Raw genomic sequence first — 18502 nt, 5'->3', positions numbered from 1 at the left:
TCTCTTCATTATCTGACTGTGGCATGGAAATGTGCAGTCAGATGTTTGAAGTCAAGTTTGCTGCTGCTGGGACTCTCCCGCTGTCATTAACGGGGAGAAAACACGTCCAGCACTGATGTCAGCAAGTTTCATCAGCTGAGTAAACTGACACCAGGGGAAAGGTAGCAAGTCTGCACCACGGGGGCTTGCTACAACATTAAAAAGAAAACCACACACATTGGAATATTGTGTCTGTGCCAAGCCTGATTTGAATACAATGATTTGACTAACTATGTCCGTTCATCATCATTGCTCAGTCCGTCACAGTACATGGTGCAAAGATGAGCAAAGCTGCAGGCTGCCGGGGCTTTCTGCACCATGTCTTCGACTACGAAACCGCCAAAACTCTTGTTATTCCTCACTTTGGTGTGGGAATCGTCTTCAGGTTCACTCAGCTCCTGGTGGTGCTGTATGTGGTGGGGTAAGTCCTGAACATGAATTCCTGGGTGGAGGGGGGCTGATGTGGTCCTTGATGACGGTTCAGGCATGAAACGACTATACCTGCGGCAGGTATGTGTGTGTGGTGCAGAAGGGATACCAGGAGACGGACTCTGTCATCAGCACCGTCACCACCAAAGTAAAGGGCTTTGCCTACACCAACACATCTGATATGGACCCACGCATGTGGGACGTTGCAGATTATGTAATCCCGCCTCAGGTATTCCAGCATTTAATCCTATTCCTATTAAGGAACACACAGACGTTGTCATGAACTGCTTTGCTTCTTTTTCTGACAGGGTGATAGCTCGTTTTTCATCTTGACCAACTTGGTTGTGACCCCTGAACAAACTCAGTCCCACTGTCCCGAGGTGAGCCACAGGCCCGCCATAACTTGATGTAATAAAGATGGGGGGGGGGGAGGGTTAGGGTGAATGAATGTCAAAGTTTTTCTCTTAACTCATTTGTAAAGGGTTTAATTCCATGAGGTAAGAAGGAAAATGGTTTAGTCCAAAATACACAAGGAAAACCTGCAGGACACTGCTGAGTCTCACCAAGTCTTTTTGTCTAGTTTCTAGTTTAAATATCTTGTTTACACTTGATAAAAGACAAAACTTTGTTAACTACTTAAGTTAATAAATCTTGAAAATCTTTTTGAGGTGTTTTTTCATCTTGAAAACATCTTATTTGAAGCAAAATCTTGGATAAAACCAAATTATTACTATAATATTTTAAGAATAAGTTTGTGATTTATGGAAACAGGAAAGTTTAATTTAACTCGTAAAAATTTTCAGACAAATTTATGTTAAATAGTGTAATTCTAGGAATTTAAGATAAAATAGAATATATTTGGGGGGAGTGTTTGAATATGTCTATTTTAAAGATTGAAAACGTTTTTTAACATTACATTTATTTTAAGAAATCTTTTCAATTATCATATCAATATTCCTAAATGTGAGTGTTTATTGACAATTTCAAGATTCAGTCTCATCTTGAAAGGGAAGGACATCACAATTTAAGAAGTTTTTTTACTTGTAACAAGAGAAAAACATCTTTGTTCTATATGTTTGAACTTGTTTTGAGAAGGGCAATTTTCCCAGTGTATACCCCAAGTATTAAATATTTGTTATTTTTATAACTCCTTCTGTGTTCTCATTCTGTAGTTTCCTTATACATGCTCTTATTTTTTTGGTTCCTTGATTAGTTTTAGAGTTTTGTGAGTTTTTGGAATTAAAAAAGGTCTGCTGATTGAAATAACCAGATTTCAAAAATCAAATGAACCAAATCTAATTACAGAAAACAAGAAATCCCCTCCAATGTTACAACTAACCAAACAAGTCAAGACAGTGTTTACCGACTAACCTTCCTAAACCTTGAAGTTTAAATTGACTTATGACTTATGGTTTGCCCTCTAGTGGAAGTCTTTGGTAACTGCACTGGTTCATAGAAACTCATTTTGCAAGTGAATACATAGATGTATGTTGGCTCCAGGGTACACAGCAAAAACAGGCGAAATTGGTCAAAATATTTTCATATATTCATTTATTAACTATTTAAAGAAAATCTGCAAATGGAGTAAGAAAAAATTTCTTACTATAAATTCTTATTTAAAAGAAAATTCTAGTCTCTAATGTTTAAGATAATTTTTACTATTGAAAAACTTTCTTAATACAATTTTTTTTTTTGCAAGACCAGAAAACAAGACATTTTGTCTTGAAACAAAGGTCTTTTTAATTAATTAAGATTCAGTTTTTGCACTGTGTCAATTTATTGTGATAAGCAAAACTGGTAACCAATGAACTGACTCAGCTTTTTTATTACTTGTTTAGCTTCAATGACTGTTGAGGAGGAAATAAGGCATAGTATTTGGATTTTTTTTATGAGGCGAAAATCACTGAAAATCTGACAAAAAACAATCCAGGCTGTTGTTAAATTAGGCGGTCATTAGATTTGTTTAATTTTTGTAACCTTTTGTGTCTCAGAGCTTTGTTGTGTAACTGAATTAACCTGTGGTGATTACTGCTCCAGCTTCCAAACCCATCAACTGTATGCAAAGACGACTGCGATTGCATTGAAGGTTACAATGATCCCCGCAGAAACGGTAGGGTTCCCTGTCTGAAATGGCTTCAAACACCATCTGTAAATTTTAGGTCCGCATAATGAAACTGGATTTTTTTTTAACCCAGGCATCCGGACGGGACTGTGTGAGAACTTTTCCACCACTGTCAAGACGTGTGAAGTGTTCTCATGGTGTCCACTTGAAGTGGACACAAGGCTGCCGAAGTAAGAACTGCTGTAGTGCTTCAGTTTTTGCAGGAAGGATTGCACAAACGAGACCTAACGTGATGAGTTCTCGTCCCACAGAAAGGCACTGCTGGCTGCGGCAGAGAACTTCACAGTGCTGATAAAAAACAGCATCACATACCCTAAGTTCAACTTTCACGGGTTCGTGTTCTCTTACGACGTCGTTTGCACGCAGACACAGGTGTTTTAGGTCTCCTATCATGTGATTATCCTCTTCCTCCGTCAGAAGAAACATCCTGCCTCATGTTAACTCCTCGTATCTGGCACACTGTGAGTTCAACCGTTTAACCGACCCTGATTGCCCCATATTCCGCCTCAAACGCATCATTTCCGAGGCGGAAGCAGACTTTCAAGAGATGGCAGTGAAGGTAAGTAAGGAATCTCAATGGAAAACCACACAGATTTTGCTAACATGTTCTTGCGTTGTTTGCTTAAAGGGTGGCATCCTGGGAATTCTTATCGACTGGAGCTGCGACCTCGACTGGTGGGCCGGCAAGTGTCTTCCCAAATACAGCTTCCACCGGCTGGACAACCAAAACCAGGGTAACGATGTGGCCCCAGGTTACAACTTCAGGTGAGTCTGTTTTAATGAAAGCATTTTAAGAAGTTGATAACGCTGAAAATGGCATCATCAGGCTTATATATTTGGTTATTTTTCAGATTTGCAAAGTTCTACAAAAGAGCAGACGGGGTGGAGGAAAGAACGTTAATCAAGGCATATGGAATCCGCTTCGAGGTCATTGTGTTCGGCACGGTAAGGCCTAAACAGATCCTAAAATCTTCTGTAGAATGAAACGTTTACTCTGCAATGATTCTGGTTTTGGATCCTTCAGGCAGGGAAGTTTGGAATTGTTCCAGCGATAGTGAATCTGGGTGCAGCTTTATCATTTCTAAGTTTGGTATGTAAAAAAAAAAAAGTATTACATTAAAAGCAAAAGCGGCGACGCTCAGAATTTCACTGTTGCTAATATTTTCATCAGGTGCCCATTGTTGCAGACTGGGTTATGTTAACATGCATGAGAAAGAGGGATCTCTACACCAAACAGAAAGTAACATATCTGGTTGAAAGTCCTGACAGTGAACCTGTAAGTAACCATTGCTCTGAGGCTCAATGCTCTGACGTCTCTTGCATGTTTTGCTCTTGTTCATATTTGTATGCACAAGTCTTTAACGTGTCTTTTGTTCTGCCTGTTTTCTATTTTTATTATGCAGGTTTCAATGGGGACCACCTATGGCACCCAATGATTCACTCAAGCAGCACCGAAAGTTTCTTTGTGCACCAAAATGGGATGTGCTCTAAAAATGCTATTCAGATCATTTACTAAAGCGGTTTCTGTGTGTAAATTTAAAGCAAAAGCTCCTTTGTGCTGCTGTGTCAGTTAACTCCTGAGAAAAGTTGTTGTTTTACTGTCAGTAAATCCCAAAAGTTATTCATCAGCCTAGATAGTGGATGTGCTCTGGGCAGAAAGGTTAACCCTACTGTACATTACCTTCAATGTGGGATTCACTAAAGAAACATTGATAGAAGTCTGTGTTAAAAGCAAACATTCGGTCTTTAAGAAATCAATAAAATAAAGAATTTTTTTTCTCAATTTTAGTGATACAATGACAGTTCCTTTTCCATTTCCATTTTTGATTACGCCTTTGCAAGACGAGACCTTTTGAATCCAAAGTGAGATTTTATTACCTCAACCACTTTCAGTTTCTGTCTGGCTCAGGAAGAAACTGCTACGTTGAATTAATCAGACTATAAATCAAGGAACAAGGATCATTTTACTATTGTTGCTCCAGTGAATACAAAGACATCAACAGGTCAACATTTAAGTTAGTAGTTTGCAAGCATGTTCAGGTCTAAAAACATATTCATTTGGCAGTCACCAATTCTGCATGTTGACCCATTACGTGCTGATTGTAGACTGCTTCATGTCTGTCTGGTTCGGGTCTACAAGCTTTCTCTGGTGTCTTTAGACAGCTCTTTGGTCAGAGTGGAGAGACTGCAGTCTCACTGTTTAAGGGTGTGGACAAGTGTCTTTTATACAGATAACCAGTTCAAAGAAGATACATAAATACTGATGGCCAGTTCTGGACAGAAGAGCTTCTTAAAGGAGTGGTAACAGGTCTGTGAGGAACCGAATTCTTGCTTATTTGTAGGAGTTAATTTATCAATTCTTTCATTAAAATCCTACTATGTGATTTCCTCGATTGTTTCCCCGCATTCTGTGTCTTGTAGCTGAAGTTTACCTAACTCCTCATATTCTGCACTATTCTAAAAATAATTAAAAAAAATTGTGTGATTTCCTTGATTTTTACTTCTGTCTCACTCACTCTGAACTGTCAGCTGAGACAGTTCAGAGTGAGTGTGGCGTTTAAATTTTAGCATTCAAATACACACCTAGGCACAATTTCGAGTCATATATTAACCGGTTAAGCATGTTTTCGGGAAGAGGTCAAGAGTGCCCAGAGAAAACCTACACTTACACGGGGAGTACATGCAAACTTCACACAGGGAGGTCCCAGGGTCCCCTGGCTGTGAGGCAAGAGGCGCCAACCACTGTACCACTTTGCAGCCCGCTCTCTGTACAAAGCTGACAACAACATCACAACAAGTCCTGCTACAACGTTTAACTTTAATTTTGTGCTTGAAAAATATGCATAAAAGCATTTAAAGAAATAAACTAGGGGTGTAACGAGTAATTGACTTAATCAATGAATCGATTTATAGTACTACAATCCAACTGGATTGATCTGTCTGAGGGAAATTTTTAATCAAACCAACCTGAACATTATCAAGATGAAATAAGTCAATCATATCAATATTGGAAAATGCAGCACAGTATGTTTATTTTACTATTACAATAAAAAAACAAGTACATCACAGTGGACAACACACATGTGATGACAGTAAAAAACGATCAGTCCATCATTCCAGTCCAATGTATGGAAACACTTAAAATTTAACAAAGACATGTGACCATACAGTCTGGTAGAATGTTCCAATAATGTTCCCTTTGGATTATTTTGATGTGGAAAAACAACAGCAGGCTGAACTTTAGGAAACTAAAATGTAAATGGTTTTGACATGTATTCTTGTTTGTACACATACACATAATTTACAATTGCTTATCTTGCAAGAAACACAAGGTATCTGGAAAGCTTCACCTGCACTGTTCAGTACCAGCTATTTATCTCTGAATTACACTGGTGGATTTTTGGCTAAATATGTCCCAGATCGATTTTCAGTTATTCAAATCCAGTCGGATCCTTACAATCGAACCAAAATCGAGAGGGAATCTAACCAGCAACCACAAATTATGATATGGATGAATTGTTAAAATGAATTGGTACAAAAACATGGAAATGTGTCGACAGGTTCCAAAGAGGACACGAGAACTTTGAAGAAGGGTAGAAATAGCTTATAGATAAAGATGTTTCTACTTTTCTTTAATGACTTCTTTGACTATCTCTGTCTGTCTGTCTGTCTGTCTGTCTGTCTGTCTGTCTGTCTGTCTGTCTCTCTGTCTCTCTGTCTCTCTGTCTCTCTCTCTCGCTCTGTCTGTCTGTCTCTCTCTCTCTCGCTCTGTCTGTCTGTCTCTCTCTCTCTCTGTCTAACATTGCATTAAATTGCCTTGAGTGAGTCCTCCACACCGCACGGGGGCAGTAGAGCAACAAGCTTGCTAAACACGACGCTTCTCCGTGGGCAGTGTTGGGCCACTAGCAAACAACTGAAAAAGTGAGGAAGACGGTGAAGGCGCTGGCAGGACAATAACAGCGGAGTCTGTTTTTTGGAAATCCTTTTTATATTTTTGCCATGTATTGTACTTGTCAATAATCGTATGTTTGGCGGGGCTGTGTCCAAACGCGCCGTTTTCACCGTGTACCCGGCATATTTCCTCTTTAGTTGGCATAGATGAGGAAAGGCAGCCCCGCCTGCAGGGGGGGGAAACAGGACCATCGAGTTTGCTTCGAGTTAGCAAGCCGTCCTTAAAAGACTGAGCGCAGCAGAATGACAGGTACGAAATGCGACACATCCATTTAACCCGGGTTAAATCTTCCCATTCACACACACAGCAGCAGTCTTTACGCGATGTTTGGTTCTCTCACTCAGAGGATGCCATCCTGCTGAGTGTTCCTGTCATCCGGCAGCTCTACCACTGGGACTGTGGCTTAGCCTGCTCCAGAATGGTCCTAAAGTAAGTTCACCTCTGACCTTTCACCAAGAATCAGTAACAGTAAGACCACCTTAAAACAAGACCATGACCACGTGGACTGCAGGTACCTCCACCCTTTGAGTGATGAGGAGTTTCAGAGAGCATGCTGGGAACTGAAGCTCACAGAGAGCGTGTGGACCATTGACCTGGCCTACCTCATGAGCCATCTAGGAATCAAACACTGCTTCTACACACAGACTCTTGGAGTGGATAAAGGCTTTAAAAACCAGGTACTTCTCCGAGTCTCTGCTGTTTGAGAACACTCCTGGAAGTTCTGATTATCATGCTGTTTACTTTGTGTTGCAGTCCTTTTATAAAAAGCATTTTGACACAGAGGAAGACCGAGTGAACGAACTCTTCCTAAAGGCGGAAAGCAAAGGTGTGATTGTCAGGAAGTGGTGAGTTTCAGCTCATTCCCCCGCATGTTTGCTGCCTTGTGGAGGTCATGTCTAACGTGTGCCATCCTCCCACAGTTCAGTGACGGTTCAGCAGATCCAGTCGCACCTGGAGCAGGGCCACGTCGCCATAGTGCTGGTCAACGCCGTGATCCTGACCTGTGAGCTGTGCTCCTCTCCTGTCAAGTACTGCTGCTTCCTGCCCGTGGGCCAGAAGTGTTTCTGCAGGAAGCCGGAGTACCAGGGTCACTTTGTGGTTTTATGTGGTTTCAACAAGACAGCTGGCAGCATCTTTTACAACAACCCTGCTTATTCTGACCGTAAGTTTAAAAAGCTCTTCTGTCCAAAAAGACATGTATCTTGATCATTTTCACCCATGCTGGTTGAGAAGAGCTGCACATTTAAGTTCATTTTAGTTACAAAGGGTGCATAAGTAGCATTTTTAAAATGCATGTGTCCATTATGTCATAAAGTCCCACTCCAAACATCTTGTGATCTATTTTAAAAGCGTTCCCGGTGATCTTTTAACCATGATTGTGCAATTTATAGCCCAAATCAAAAAACCTGTATCAATTTTTAGAACATAGTTTCTGCAGAGCGACAGGAGTTCAATAAAAACTCACCTCTGAGTTGTCAGTACGACCGTTGGCCAACCCCGCCCTCTTCACATCACCCATAACTGAGGGCTCTGTTAACACGCTCTCCTGCTAGCTTATAGCCGCTCACACCCCCAACTTAAATGGCGAGCAATATTGGAGTTATATCCAGCCATACTGTTTTGAGCCAGATGCCAGCTCAGACGAGGAGAACAAAGACAAACATGGATCTATGTGTCTGCAAGTGGATGCATCAGAATGGAGCGGAGCAGGTAGTCTGTGGTCCGCCCAGTGAACAAATACAATCTTTATCAAACAGAAAATTTTTTTTTAGTCTGCTCCTGATTCACAATTTAAATGAAGAAATTGTCAGACATGCAACTTTAAGCTTATGTTCAGAAAAATGCCATAAGAACTTGCAAAACCACCAAAAACCTCGTTTTCATTAGTGAGTCTTTAAGCAGATTCATGGCTTTTTTTGAACAATGAACTAAAATGCTCCAATAGCAACAATTAGATTTAGAATGATTTTTGTTTTGATTTACCTCTTAAGTTCCATCTACAGAATTTAAATTCTGTCATTTCTTATTTGCAACTTTTTGTTTGATGTCTGTTTGTATTCTCTGAAACTTTCAACTGTAAATTTTTGATTTACTCAGGTTTTTTTTCTCGTGAATTCCCCAAAATTTTCAGTTTACAGATGCTGTCTAAAAGGTCAGACTTTGAATCTTTGGACTGCTTCAGACCGGCTGAACCAGCAACCTTTTTTTTTTTTTCTTTCGTCTGTGGAGTTCTGATGGAAGCATTTCAGGAAAACATGTTTTTTCTTCCAGGTGTGTGCTGCACCAGTGTCAGTAACTTCGAGGAGGCCCGGCAGAGCTATGGAACAGACGAGGACATCCTCTTCATCTACAAGGAGAGTTGATGGACGCCAAAGGAGGATGCCATCGTTTTTTGTGTCATGGTGACGCTGCAGGTCTGCCCTCTAGTGGCTCAACATCTCCTCCTTCGTTTGTAAATAAAGACACGTCTGACCGAACGTCTGAGGACGTCCCAGCTCGAAGGGCAACTTGATTTCAAGGGGATGGTCTTCGACCAATGGGACGGTCCAGTTTGTTTTTATTTTTAAAGACTTTGATTCCGGGAGTCGACTTCTAATCTGGTGAAAATGTGGGGAACCTGGAATATGACTTAACAGGAAGTAACGTGCAGATAATTTAGGGTTTCTATTGAAAACATGCAGCATTGTGTGCCGGCTGTGTTTGATGTGAAGCTGCTCAGTCCTCCACATGCCTTCAAAAGCCTCCACGGCATCGAGGAAGAGGAGTCCACAAACGGAGGAAAACGGTTAACAGGTGTTTTTGCGAGTCTCAGGTAAACAGTAAAGCAAACAGCAGCGCTTCGTCAATGCAACAATCACTACAGTGATAAATCCCAAGAAGATATTCGTTCAGAGCAAACTGCTTGCTGTGTTTGTTCCATCGCCATGGTAACGCACAGTAAAAAAACAGTGTTGTGCTGGTCCAGCTGTCAACATCAGGTCATATCCTCACCGTCTCAACTTCATTTTTTGGTTTAAAAAAAAGGCTAATGTCTGTTTTTTGCACTACAATTTTCATACAAAACACAATAGTGTTATTTAAAGAAAAACATGCTTTTCTAGATCTATAAAATGTCGACTTCCTCTAGCTCTGCTTTCTGCTGGAAAACAAACGGCACATTTGAAACCTTTCCTTTTTAAATAAACATAGAAATATATTTGCTTTATTGTGGAATTAAAATATTTGGAATCTTTAGTTTCCTCCTCTCTGAAGTGAATATTGAAGTCTTACTGTTTGTTCTTCTGTTTAATTTCAATTAAGGGAATAAACTATGAATGGGCTGTTTTTCCTAAATAAATTTGTTTTGTTTTTTTTGTTAACATCACTGACTTGACTGCTTTTTTGTCTTTCGACTGCTACCTTTAGGGGGCGCCACAGCAAAATATCTTCCTCAATCTAATCCTATTCTCTGCATCCTTTTGTTGCTTTCTTCAGTCTCTGATCAACATGGCTGCTCTCACCACATTTTCAGAACAGTTTTTTTTCTTTTAAAATGACAGTAAAACTAAGAAAAAGAGCATTCAATGTTGTTGAGAAAAACAGGTTTTTAAAAACAGTGACTCTTTGTTGAGGAGGTTGCAGCCTAACTTTTGCACACCAAAGCTAAAAAAACAACTTTTGACTTTTAACTATATTTCTTTCTTTTTGACACTTTTCACTTAGCATGAATCAGTCACGAATATGACCCACATGGTGAGGACCACGCGTGTGGACGGCAGGTCTTCTGAGGTTAATGTTGGAACCATTCAGTCATTAGCCCCTCTGTGTCTTAAAGGTGTCACTTTCAACCTGGCTTTTTATAAAATTCACAAATCAAAGTATTTTATGTACAATATTCATGTTTTGTTTTTAGTACCATTCATCCAGGATGATGTTTTTACACAATCATTCATGTGTACTTTTAAGGATTGTTTTTTTTCTTTGTAGGTTTATTTGATATTATTACTGTAACTTTGATGTATTTCATTCATTTAACATTTTGTTTAAACTCCAGCGTTTTCCTCATGGGGATCCTCTGCAACACTAATTCAGGTGGTTGGGCCGGTTGGCCAATGACCGAAGAGTCAACGGTTCAAATCCTCAGCTGTGTCCTTGGCCTAGACACTTCACCCTCCCTGCCTCCAGTGTCGCTCCACTTGTGTATGACTGATGTCCATACTCGGCAAGGCTGCCCCGGGGCAGCTGTGGCTACATCAGTAGCTTCTCATCACCAAGTATGAATGAGGACTGAATGGATAAAAGATTAACAATGGAAGTGCTTTGAACATCTGGGAGAGATCAGAAAAATCCAACTCATCTCCTGGGTCTGGCTGCTTGGGTCTGGCTGCCTGTTGAAGGGGGGGGGGTTGTTCTAGTATTGATGCCCTCCATGATCATGAGTTTTTGGGGGGTTGCGGGTGTGAACATATCCCCATAATATCATTTCCTCACTTCAGTATCAAGCTAAATTTCCCGTCTATTCTTTTTTTTTTTTTAACTTGTCCTGTCCAACAGCTAGGCAGACAGATGAGAGCTGAGGGCCTCTTGTGTTGGACATATTTTACTTTAACAAGAGGGGTTATTAATCTTCAGACAAACCAAAGGTATGTCTGAATAAACCCCTTTTGTAATTGAGGCCAAACTTTATTAATTTCAAACATGTCTGAAAATCTTTGGTGTTGGACCGGACGGAAAAGGAAAGAGGGGAAGAAGAGAGAGGGACGTTAGAGAGAGGGGGGGTAGGGGGTGATAATAGGAAGGGAAGGGGAATAAGACCATGAAGCAGCATAAAGCAACAAGTTTACTGGTTGTTAATCATTATGGTAAGGTTCAAATGTAAAAAAAAACAAAAAAAAAAAGGGCGGAGCCTGTCCACACACACACTCAAATGTTATAAACACACCTGTTAGTTGCAAAAATGTCCACCTGTCGACATGTACAGAAAACAGATAGTGTTCACACGCATAATTATGCCTTAAAACCAACTAGTGTGAAATATTTCAGTCATTCAGTCTGTTGAGCTAACACCTGTGCTCAGGTGAGTGTTTATGTTCTTCTAAAATGGATGGTGGAACGTGAAAAGAAGGAGGGAGAGTGCCCAGCCATCCCCACCCCAAGAACCCCACCGCACCAGCAGCGGCAGCTGGGGACGCCACACGGGAACCGGCAGGGAACAACCGCCGCCCGGGCGACCAAGCCCGCCACCCAGGCCAGGGCCAGCAGGGCCGCCGCAAGGCCCCCAGAGCCAGAGAGCAGGGAGGCACGGAGGGAAAGAGGGCGCCGCCCCAGCCCAACCAGGAGAGCAGCCCCCCCGCCGCGCCGGGAGAACCCAACGCAGGGCCCCACCGGAGAAGGACGCCCACAGCCCCAGACGAGCACCCCACCACCACCCAGGAGTTCCGGGCATCCCCCCGCCCCAACCCCAGGTACGAGCCATGACCCCCCCAAGGGAGACCCGCTCCGCACTCCAGGCAGCCATCCGCCCGGCCCACGGTTGGTCCAGGGAGGAGCAAGGCAGGGGCCCGCCGCCCCCGCCCAGAAGGGGGGAACCCCGGGGAAAAAAGAGGGCCCACAAGGGGTGTTGTAAATATGGCCCGACCAGGCTCGGCCACAGTTGGAAATTTGGCGGGGCCCAGCACTCAGGAGCAAGGACCAGAACCCACCCCCCAGGGACACGAACACCCCCGGCTCAGATGTAATGTGAACCCCCCCACCGCGCGGAGAGAGCACCGCCGGGCCCAGGAAGCCGGCACCCCGGGGACACAGCTGCCGTTGCAAAGGGGCCCGTACCCCCCACCAGGGAAGAGGCAGGGGACAGATGGTCCTAGGTCCCACCTTCCTTGCAAAATGTGTGTGCGTGTATGTGTGTTTGAGAGAGTGTGTGTGTGCATGTGTGTGTGTTTATGTTGGGATGTATATATTGAGGGGGGAGGGGTGTGTGTACTAAGGGGGGTGCGGTTAAAATTGGCGGGTAGGGCACTAAGGGGACGTCTCCTGATTACTCACAGTGACGTCCCCTCACCCTCCCCACCAAGGGGCCCTAAATGTCTAAGGTGCGGTTAAAATTGGCGGGTAGGGTGCTAGGAGGACATCCGCTGCTTGCTGGCAGTGATGTCCAAGCACCCCCCCTACCAAGGGCCCTACATGTCTAAGGTGCAAATAAAACCGAAAGAGGGGGGGCCCACTCCATACGGCAACCACAGGAGGGGGGTCACTGCCTAGTAAACCCCCCCCCCCCCCAAGGCTCATCGCAGGCTAAGCCCCCAACCCCCTCACCCTATTATGAGGTTATATGAGGAAGGGGTTAAGTTGGGGACAGATGATAGACTGTCCCCCGGTGGTCAAACAGCCGTCCCCCGCCCCCCCCCCAGCAAGGGGGCCAGGCCCACCCAGCCCCGGGGCCCCACCCCCGGAGGCGCAGACACCCCAGGCCCAGCACCACCACCCCCACACAGAGAGAGGGGAGCCAGAAAGCGCCGCCCCCCCCCGGAGCAAGCCCAGGCCCCCACCCCCAAACGCCGGCCCTAGAAGAGCTCTGGTCAGGCCTCGACGGGACCGAGGCAGCCAACCGGCCGGGGAAACCGCCGTCTATTCTTATTTATAAATTTATTTTCTGTCTTATAGGGTGGGGTCAGGGGTCAGAAAGCATTGTGTATTATCATATTGACTCAGTCAATGTCTTTAACCCTTGTGCTATCCTAGGCACTTTAACGTTGGGAGTTGGGTCATCTAGACCCACTAGACAGTGCGTAAAACCTTTTTCTTCAATGATTTGTGATCTTCTCTGGTGTCCATGGATTACATGAAATCTTTCCACCTTTATCCACCTTTGTCGTGGTAGGGAGAACACGTCAATGCAAGGGTGGGGTCATCTAAGATAGCACAAGGGTTAAATTAGTTTTGTTTTTTAGTTGAAAAATAATTCTTTATTTGTGTGACAAATGTAGAAAAGGTGTTTTGTAAAAATAGTTTGTTTGTAAATGCAGGAGAGCAGTTTCAGATGGTTTGGACACGTTGAGAGGAGGGACAGTGATGGTGATGATGTTGGTCAAATGATGCTGAGGTTGGAGCTGCCAGGAAAGAGGTCTAGAAGGAGAGCAGAGGAGGTTTGTGGGTGTAAAGAAAGGACGACATGGGGGTGTTTGGTGAGAGTGAGGAGGATGCAGATGATTGGCGGTGGTGAGTCCCGAAACTGAGCCTCCGAAAGGCAAAGAAAAAGAAAGGAGATATGTTTCAGCGGATGCATTTAAAAAGCGAAGTCTGATTGATTTAAAAAAGGAAAATAACAGAATCTTTAGCTTTTGGTTTCATTTATTCAAATGCACAGTGTGTGCAGCTTGGAGTTGATGTGTAGCTGCTTGGGTTGCTTTACTCCTTTATAACTTTGGGTTTGAAGTCATGAGCAACAGCCTCGGTCAGTTTCTCTGCATACTCTGCATAGCGCCCAGTCATCTGCACAAAAGGGGGTCAGTTCTAAGTTAGATGTGTCTTTGCAAAAAGGGAAAAATCAATATTTCCAACAGCAATTCTGTCAGAGCAATAAAGGAGCTTCTATAATCCACAGAAAAGACGAATCAGTTATTAAAGACCCACTCCAGTCGTCTTTGAGGCATTGTAAAAACGTTCCCAGTGGTCTTTTAATTAGGATTTTTCCATTTTAGCCTAATTTTAAAAAACCTGTGTCTTTTTCTAAGTAATAGTTTCTGCATAGCTGCAGGAGTTCATTAGAAGTCTGGGTGTTGTTCGCGGGGAGCAATCCCACTTCCACTGCTAGTCTACAGCCCCTTACACCCCCACTTTAACATTACTGGTGCAACAAAAATGGCGAGGAATAGTGGAGCTATCCAGCCGTACAGTTTTGAGCCAGATGCCAGCTCAGACGAGGAAAACCAAGACGTTCATGGATCTATTTGTCTGCAAGTGGATCCACCAGAATGGAGCGGAGCAGGAAGCTTGTGATGTATTTTCCACACGACAAGTATGCTGTTTTTTAAATGACATTTTTTCATTTTTTCACCGCAATTTGAATAAAAAAATAGTCAGAAATGCAATTTTTAAACCTAGTTTAAAAACACCAAAAACACCATTTTCATTGGAGTGGGTCTTTAACAACTAGTCTTTTTTTTATTTAAAAAGGGCATTTTACCTTAAAACTCCATTTGTCACTGACTTGTCTGTTCAGATTCAGATCCATTTCTACAACCAATAGTCCATCTTGGGTTCTGGAGAGTCCAGGAGTGCGGCTGCCGTCAGGAGCTGCTACGTAACTGGACCCATAGAAATGTCCAAAGTCATGGTGAGCTGTAAAAGCCAGGAGAGCTCTCTGACTACATCATTCATACTCCTCTCAGTGTTCGGTAGCATTCAGGTTACGATGAAAAGTTCAGATCCATCTGAATGAACTAAGAAACCCTCCTTGGTCATTTCTTTACCCTGAGAGACTGACTAAATAACATTTTCCAGAGTACAGTGCAGCACAGAGTCACCCATCCTGGCAGTACAGGAACAAGCCCTGAGCCCCAAAGCCATGGAGGCCCAGATCGACCACACCAGATAAAACCCAACGTTCAGACCCTTTCCAAATAAATTCAGTTCTGTGGAAAAATGTATTATTAACAAATTTATGTTCAAATAAATTAAACATTTATATAATATAGATTCAAGCATTTATTTATTTTTGTTTTTTTACATAAATAGGTTTTCCAGCTCATAAACCCTTTGGAAACAGGATTTCAGATTTGTGATTTGCCACCAAACTTACCTGAAAAAGGTTTGGGTTTTCATGAGCTTTGGGTTACTCAAAAGGCAAAGAAATACATGATAGATGAATACCAAATTATGATTCTGTTCCGCTTCACTGGGGCTGCAACTGTGTCACACAAGACATACATATATTTTACCTTTCCTCCCATCCCCTGATGTGAACTCATTTTTGAAGTGTTCCTGCATGAAGCACAGATTAATATTTAGTTTTCAGTTTTCTTTCAGGACGAATAAGTTTAAGTATAGGCGACCTACTGTTCCGACACGGTTGATTGCACAAGTAAAACAGTGGTTGGCAATGGCGGCATTTCTGGCTTCTATCGGCCACATGGGCTCGCTGTAGAGAAAACACCAGGGTTTATACATTTGGACACTCAATCAAAAGAATGTCATGTAATCTGCAGGATGCATAATTAGATAGGCAACATTTTTGTATGTATCCGTTTGGATGGGCCAAATTTACGATGCGAGTTTCTAAAATTAAAGGCAAACCAAAACCCTCTAATGAGAGCTTGTGAAAAAGGTCAAACTCTTTTGTATCTTTGTCTAGCTTCTTTTATTTTCTCAAAACAGTGTAATAAACCCAAAATTGTCCACGTGCTTGGGTCACCTGAGTGCTCCAACAGTAGCAGAAGGATTGAAGATGATCTCGGCTCCGTTCATGCTGTACATGAACCAGTTGAGTGGATGATGCCGACCATAGCAGATGTTGACAGCAATTCTCCCAAACTGTGTTTGGAACACCGTGTGGCCTGTGTCTCCCTCCATGTAATATGTGGACTGTTCAGATGAAAACATCATGGTCGAAGAGGGTCTTCCAGATCTGCGCCGCTGTCATGCTTCGCCTGCTCACCTCATTGAAGTCTCCCACTCTGGGAATGTGGTTCTTCCGGCTCTTTCCCAGCACGTTGCCAGAGTTGGAGATCACCACTGCTGAGTTCCACAGTTTGCTGTGTAGCTCCTCTCTCTCCAGAATTGGAGAAATGATTACCATGTTGTATTTTTTGGCAAGCTAAAGACAGAAGTAAAGAATAGTGAGCATGAAGTGTGCCGCTCCTGACCGTGTCGCTGCACCATCTCACCTCCTGGCAGAAGCGTGTTGTGTTCCCTTCCTCAGCAGACTCTGCAAACTCGGTCCATGGTTCCTTCTCACGGGTACAGAAAGCAAAGGGCATGGCTGTGAAGACAGAAATCCCACTTTTGTCCCTTCTAAAACCTCCACTAGACTGATGAAAGCATACATCTGCAAGTGACAGAAGGAAATGCTCACTCCAGGTTTCCTGAAAGCAGATGATGTTGACACCACACATGGCTGCCACCTCCACGATCTCACCAACTCGACTGTGGATTGCATTTATCTGAAAAGAAATATTAACATGTTCTCTCCGTGGAATGTCTGTTCTCACACATGATAAGTCAAACCATTCACTACTGTCTTTTTTCATTACAATTACTAAAAGTGTGTTTTTTTTCTTCTCATAAATGATGGAAATAGATCCTGACTTGTTCCAAGACTGGAGCATCAGTTGGCAGAACAATCTTGTGCTGAACCAGTCCGACTCTGGTTCTTCTGGGTGGTCTAAGTTGCTCCTGTAAAGCGTCAAACTTGAAGGCTTTTAGCTCAAAGTTTCGCTCAGAAGCAGCTTCCACAGCAAATGCAGGGAGGTCCAGCTTCCTGTGGGAGAGGGTTCTTCATCAGTGTTCACTCACACTCAGATGGGCTTAAACAGAGAAGTTAGAGCATATTGTGTACATTCAACAATTCTCAACACTGGCACGTTTGCAGTGAAGCCATGGTGGTGGGAGCATCATGCAATGGTGGTGGTGGGGGGGGGGGGGGTGCTCTTCTTTAGAAGGGATCTGGAGTCCAGTCAAGCAGAACCTGTGTAGCTAAAGGACGGGTGGAAGGTGGGCCATATTTTAAATCTCAGACTCAAAAGATCAGAATCAGACGGGGAAAGAACTCTGCCCAAAGCCTGAGGAGAGATGGGCGCTCACAACCTCATGGAGACATCAGGAAGGCTGGGATGGAAATGCACAAACTTTAAACTGTGAAGGCTCAGCCTGCTACAATTTGTTAGAAAGTTTAGCATTCAGTTTCTCCAATGTTTGACCAGTAGGAAAATTGTGACGTTGATAGTTTACGGCCTATAAATCGTGCCAAATTCAAAGTAAGCCTGCATAAATTGAAATGCTGCAATTACTCTCAACATGTTTTTCACAGCTGTAAATAATGTTTGGAAGCATGCTGCATGCCTTCTGCTTTCTATCTCTTAATTAGTCATCTTTTCTATGAACAAGTGAACAGTTGTACCCTGCAGAACTGAGCAAAGTCCATTCTGCAGAATAATAATTTACCATGAAAACATGGAAAAGAGGGGACAAAACAAACAAAAAGCAGGTCTAAAATGTTTCTACTCACAACGTTTCCTTCCCATATAAGATCCGTTTCACCTCCACCAGCTCGGCCTCCGGCAGGTGTGACTCCAGAGATTTCTCCAGGGACTCAAACTCACATGAGGACATTTTTGCAGTTTTCTTTAGTCTAAAGCTTCACAGCAGCAGCACAGATCAGTCTCACCGGTTTGAACACGTTTTCTGTTTCTCCTGTTATATAATCTATAAATGCTTTGGAAAGACCAGCCTCCAGCAGGGAAGCTGACCTTTGGCTTGAGAAACCCGCTCCACCCCTCTTCTGGATCTTTTTGGAACTGAGTTCATCTATTCCTGCTTTCACACCTAAACAGACTGATCACAAAAAAGGTAAAAGATGCAACCAAGCTGCTCTGCATGCTTTCTGTCAAACTTAAAAACTCACGAACAGCAGAACACGTTCCAACATATACAGACCACTAAGCTCATTTATTTTTACTATTTCTTTTACATTAAATTTAATTTTGTTTTTTTCTATTTTTTTATCACTTCAGATTAACTTTTGTAATTGAATGGTCTTTCAGTGGTCAAATATTATTAATTAAATAAGTTAGAATACAAGAAAATACATTTTAAAAATAGAAGAATATTTCTCTCCCATTTTAAAGCACAAGTTTAAGCTGGTTGAAGATAAAAGGTGAATCTAAATACCTAAACTAATGATTATTTGGGCATTGTTGAATTTATTTCCCACATTAGAAACTAAAACATAGTTTTATGGATTAAAAATACTTCATTCTTTCTAA

At 42.6% G+C, this 18502-nt stretch overlaps 3 protein-coding genes across 6 annotated transcripts; 2 read left to right on the top strand and 1 right to left on the bottom strand.

The window, feature by feature from the left end:
- Positions 1–320: 320 nt before the first annotated feature.
- LOC101168548 (P2X purinoceptor 4a) lies at positions 321–4373 on the top strand. Of its 2 annotated transcripts, XM_004072875.4 has the most exons (12): positions 321–460; positions 550–697; positions 777–848; positions 2506–2578; positions 2664–2760; positions 2842–2922; positions 3008–3149; positions 3219–3355; positions 3442–3535; positions 3615–3680; positions 3762–3866; positions 3994–4373. In XM_004072875.4, the coding sequence occupies exons 1-12, from the start codon at positions 321–323 to the stop codon at positions 4024–4026; spliced, it is 1188 nt and encodes a 395-aa protein (XP_004072923.1). In that variant the 3' UTR covers positions 4027–4373. The 2 variants fall into 2 exon arrangements, with proteins under 2 accessions (XP_004072923.1, XP_020561870.1); XM_020706211.2 differs by having other exon boundaries at positions 3008–3355; positions 3994–4090.
- Positions 4374–6422: 2049 nt separating this feature from the next.
- On the top strand, positions 6423–9903 carry gucd1 (guanylyl cyclase domain containing 1). 2 transcript variants are annotated; one of them, XM_078952597.1, is made up of 7 exons: positions 6432–6511; positions 6680–6791; positions 6887–6971; positions 7054–7219; positions 7296–7387; positions 7463–7704; positions 8814–9903. In XM_078952597.1, the coding sequence occupies exons 2-7, from the start codon at positions 6785–6787 to the stop codon at positions 8903–8905; spliced, it is 684 nt and encodes a 227-aa protein (XP_078808723.1). In that variant the 5' UTR covers positions 6432–6511; positions 6680–6784; the 3' UTR covers positions 8906–9903. The 2 variants fall into 2 exon arrangements, with proteins under 2 accessions (XP_004072811.1, XP_078808723.1); XM_004072763.4 differs by having other exon boundaries at positions 6423–6791.
- Positions 9904–13853: 3950 nt separating this feature from the next.
- Positions 13854–17955, bottom strand: upb1 (ureidopropionase, beta). 2 transcript variants are annotated; one of them, XM_004072764.3, is made up of 10 exons: positions 17746–17955; positions 16827–16998; positions 16594–16681; positions 16406–16500; positions 16177–16335; positions 15934–16103; positions 15579–15660; positions 15461–15503; positions 14707–14861; positions 13854–14012 (listed from the first exon to the last, which is right to left on the bottom strand). In XM_004072764.3, the coding sequence occupies exons 1-10, from the start codon at positions 17847–17849 to the stop codon at positions 13929–13931; spliced, it is 1152 nt and encodes a 383-aa protein (XP_004072812.1). In that variant the 5' UTR covers positions 17850–17955; the 3' UTR covers positions 13854–13928. The 2 variants fall into 2 exon arrangements, with proteins under 2 accessions (XP_004072812.1, XP_078808721.1); XM_078952595.1 differs by having other exon boundaries at positions 16406–16468; positions 16565–16681; positions 17746–17943.
- Between the last annotated feature and the right edge of the window lie 547 nt (positions 17956–18502).

This window comes from Oryzias latipes, chromosome 9 (assembly GCF_053564925.1).
Source record: "Oryzias latipes strain Hd-rR chromosome 9, Olatipes_Hd-rR_3.1".
Lineage (NCBI taxonomy): Eukaryota > Metazoa > Chordata > Actinopteri > Beloniformes > Adrianichthyidae > Oryzias > Oryzias latipes.
Note: the sequence above shows the minus strand (reverse complement) of the source record. Positions and strands in the feature narration are given on the sequence as shown.